Source organism: Panthera uncia, chromosome D2 (assembly GCF_023721935.1).
Source record: "Panthera uncia isolate 11264 chromosome D2, Puncia_PCG_1.0, whole genome shotgun sequence".
Taxonomy (NCBI): domain Eukaryota; kingdom Metazoa; phylum Chordata; class Mammalia; order Carnivora; family Felidae; genus Panthera; species Panthera uncia.
In genome coordinates, this window is record NC_064818.1 from 59,038,405 (window position 1) to 59,042,583 (window position 4,179).

The following is a 4,179-nucleotide window of genomic DNA, read 5'->3' on the forward strand; positions in this document are numbered from 1 at the left end:
CAGTTTTTACCCCAGGACAGGGTGAGGGAAAGGAGACCTGCTGGTCTTTGGGGACCGAGACAAGAGGGATGGGTGGTGGTGGCTTGAGTTTGTGGATTGCACATACTCCCCCAAAGCCAAACTTGGAGGCACACACAGTAATTCCTATCTGCATCAAACAAGATCTGCTCTACTTCCTAAATGTAAGCAATCCCACCATCTCTCACCATCTCCACTGCTGTGGCCAGGGACTAAGCCACCATTACCTCGTTCTCCTGGACCAGTACGACCATCTCCTCCTCCCTGCCCTTGCTCTCACCCTCTCAGACCAATCTCCACTCAGCAACTAGGGTGGTCTTAAAAATACAAACCAGGGGCGCCTGGGTTGCTCGGTTGAGCATCCAACTCTTGGTTTCAGCTCAGGTCATGATCTCATGGTTTGTGGGTTCGAGCCTCATGTTGGGCTCTGTGCAAAGCCTGCTTGGGATCCTCTCTGTCTGCTCCTCCCTTACTCGTGCACACTCTTTCTCTCTCTCAAAATAAATAAGCCTTAAAAAAACAAACCAGACCTTCCCACTTACAGTATAACCCCCCCCTGCCCCCGCCCAACAGCAACTTCCTATCATACTTGGGGTAAACACCTAAATTCCTCCCTGCTACTTACAAAGGCTCCATGGGACCTAGCTCCTGCCTCTAATCTGACCCCATCATCAGGAACCGTTCTCCCCTTTCATTTGCTCTATCTCACCATGCTGACCTCTCCCACCTCGAGAACTTTCCACCTGCTGCTCCCTCAGCATGGGATGCTTTCCCCAGGTCTTTACATATTCCCAGCTACTGGCTTGCAGTGGCCACCCTCCACTCTGCCATTCTCTTCTCACATCGCCAGCATCCAGTATAATTGACTTCAAAGAACTTAGGAGTCTCTGCAGTGCTTATTTGTCAGCCCTCACTAGAGTGTAAGCTTCATGAAACCAGGGAGCTTGAGTGTCCAGGGACAGTGAGTGGCACATAGTAGGTGCTCAATAAATATTTGTTGAAAGAATGAGTGAACAAATGAACAAATAAATGAACTGCTCAGGGACCGGGAAGAAAAACTTTTGTTTATGCACACAACTAGCAGGGAGTGCAGACTGGAACAAAAGGCAGTGTGGGCCCCGGGAAGGGAGGAAAGGCAGGGGAAGGTGGAGTTGCACCTCTAATTCTGTGCTGTGGAGCCACACAGGGTGGAATCAGGGGATGCTAGGTCAGCCTCTAGGTGCTACCCTCATCCTGGGCTTCCCTCCAGGCCTGGCGTACCTTCACCTTCACTTTGAAAGGCTCAATCAAAAAAACCATCGTGGGGTTGCCTTCCAGGTGGGGCAGCTGCCCATCATCCGGGACCTCCAGGTCGAACCTCTGCAGCAACCAGGCCATGAAGAGGAAGACCTCCTGGCGGGCCAGGCTCTCACCTAGGCAGGAGCGGGGTCCTGCTCCAAAGGGCAAGTAACTTAATGATGGCGAGATGAGCTGACTCCTCGTGGGGTCCAAGAAGCGCTCTGTGGAATGGGGAGGTGTCAGCCAGGGTCAGTGCAGTAATGGCTCTGGCCTGACTGAGGGGGAGACGCGGCCTTGCCCAGGGAGCCCCAGTCTGAGGAGGTGGATAGCCTGGCATGGGGGAACCCCATCCTGAGGAGAGACACGACCCAGCTCTCAGGTAGCCCTGAGAAATGCACAAAAGAAATGCAATATTCAGGAAGGGTGGAAAGGAGGCAGTATTAACAAATGAAAATGCCACCATCCAAGGGGAGAGGGGCTGACCTGTTGGGAGCCATACACCTAGAGAGCTTCCTAGAGGACATTTACAGCTGGTAGAAGGAGAAAATGAGAAACCTAGCTGTGAAGAGTTTGGGTAAGTCCAAGGTAGAATGGGGGCTGTCAACAGGTTCATGTAGCTGGAGCCAGGAGTTTTCTAGTAGCAAGCTGGGCAGAGGGAATGGCATGCTGGAATGATGGAGCTCGGAGGCTAGGTTGGCTGTGTGGCCCGGGAGCAAGACAGAAGGGGGACTCACCGGGCATGAACTGGTCGGGCCGGTACCACTCCTTCTCATTGTGATGCAGTGCCCACAAATTGATGATAACATTTGTGCCCTTGTCAACGGCAAACTCGCCGATGCTGTCCCAAAGAGGGAGAGGAAAGAGGAGTCTAAAATATTGTCCTTCCCAAACTGCTCAGCCCCCAGCTTCCACAGTCCCCCAGCCTGGGGGAAAAAGCCCTATACGTCCTTGTGCCCACTCCCTCATCTTTTCCCCAGCTTCTTCCAGATTTGGTATGAATCTAGCCTTTCTTTAGCCCTCTTCCTGACTAGCTCTTACGTGTTAATACTTGTATATGTGGACATTTATGTCTGTCAGGGCATGTGGGTGTGCATTTTGAGCTGGTGCATGTGTGTGCATCTGTTGTGGCTACTGGATTGAGTAGGAGTAGAGAGCACCTGGTCTTTAATCCCAGACCACATGTCTCCAGGGCAGCAGGCAGCTTCTGAGGGAGGTTGGTTAGATCTGTGGATTAGTCACGGGTGTTAGGAGGTGGCCAATCAACCCTATATTGATCAGTAGGGTCATGGGTAGGATGATTGATGGCCAGTGGTTGAGTATAGGTTGACTAGCAAGCTGAGGGGTGGGGTGGTGGAGGAGGGACCAAGTGGGCTGGCAAGCAGTATTGTGTTATTAGGAGGAAAGGCATACCTGGAATCCATGATAGCCTTGTGGGGGATGAGCGTAGGGGCCACAGGCCGGATGCGAAGCACCTCTCGGATGGTGGCCTCTAGCAAGATGAGTTGATTCCGGTCACTCATAGTTGGTGTGCGGCTGAAACCTATATTCTGGTCAATCTCCTCCTGGAGCTTCTTATACAACTGAGGGCCAGAGCAGGGTAGATGTGACCGACATGCCTAAGCCCAGGGGAAGCATGGGCTTAGAAGAATCCTATTGTCACATCCAGAAGAGCTGGCTCAGACTCTTCCCAGTGATGGCTTTGCAGCCTGGGCTTTGCTTCCAGAAGATGAGGAGCTCCACCCTAGGACCAAAGCCAACAACTGCTTGTGTAAGGAGTGGGGCAGCCCAGTCTTCTTGCATGGAAGGGCAGAGGGTATTACTTCTCCCTCCTTCTGGGGCCATAGGTGGATCTGGCTGGGGTGAAGAGTGGCTGGGAAGGCCAGAGTAGGGAGAAGCCCACCTGAGGATGGTGTAACAGGAAGGCCACAGTCCACCTCACCACGGATGTGGTGGTCTCCACACCAGCCCCAAAGATGTCCCCTATGGTGGTAAGGATGTGTTTATCCGAAAGCAGCTTCGAATCCTGGTCTGAGGCAGCACTGTTATTGTCTGAGTTCATCCTGGCTTGGATCAGTACATCCAGCATGTTGGTGATGGAGTCATTGCTGAAGTTCTCCTGGTTGGGTGGGGTTGGGAGACAGTGATAAGGAAGGAGCCCCGTCTATAATACCCTGCCATACTTCCGTGCCACACTGGAGATACAAAGGCTCCTTCCACTTGGAAGTGAGGGAGGGGGGGTGAGGCCAGGCAGGACCTATGAGGTTGTGGGGTGGGAGGAAGCACTGGGCTCTCTTTAAATTTTGGGAGTGAGTGGGTCCCTTCTAAGATCCTCTGCAATTACTTACTTCCTCACCCCTATTCATTAGTTAAGTCATTTTTATTGAGGACCTACTATGTTCCCTACTCTCTGCTAGGTGCTAGAGATCCTACAGTGTCCAAAATGGACCTCAGCCCTGTTTTCATGACACTTCAACCTATCTCATGTCTCTTCTGCTTCATCTCCTACCTTATGTTTTTCAAGGATTTCACTCAGCAACTCATCTCGCTTTTTAACATAATTCTTCATTTTTTCCAAGGTTTTGTTGGGGAAAATCTGGAAAGTAGAAATAAAGGTCAGATCCATCCCTCTTCTATTTTGCTTCTCCAGCTACCAGAATCCCTCCTTGAGGCAGATCTTAGCTTTCTGTCTCTGGAGAGTGGGGGAGAAGGGAGAGAGAAAGAATCTTAAGCAGACTCCATGCTGAGTGTGGATGCAGGGCTCGATTCCATGGCCCTGGCATCATGACCTGAGCCAAAATTAAGAGTTGGATGCTCAACCAACTAAGCCACCCAGGCACTCCGTTTTTTTTTTTTTTTTTTTTTTTTTTTTTTTTTTTTTTTTTT

The 4,179-nt window shown here is 51.2% G+C and overlaps 1 protein-coding gene across 1 annotated transcript in view; it reads right to left on the reverse strand.

The window, feature by feature from the left end:
* Positions 1-1,061: 1,061 nt before the first annotated feature.
* Positions 1,062-4,179, reverse strand: part of LOC125932918 (steroid 17-alpha-hydroxylase/17,20 lyase) — a 5,845-nt gene continuing 2,727 nt past the window's right edge. The window contains exons 4-8 of the mRNA XM_049645653.1: positions 3,803-3,889; positions 3,197-3,412; positions 2,707-2,876; positions 2,031-2,134; positions 1,062-1,517 (exon numbers count right to left, since the gene is read on the reverse strand). Coding sequence (XP_049501610.1) covers positions 1,234-1,517; positions 2,031-2,134; positions 2,707-2,876; positions 3,197-3,412; positions 3,803-3,889 — 861 coding nt within the window. The 3' untranslated portion in view covers positions 1,062-1,233. The remainder of the gene's footprint in view (positions 1,518-2,030; positions 2,135-2,706; positions 2,877-3,196; positions 3,413-3,802; positions 3,890-4,179) is intronic.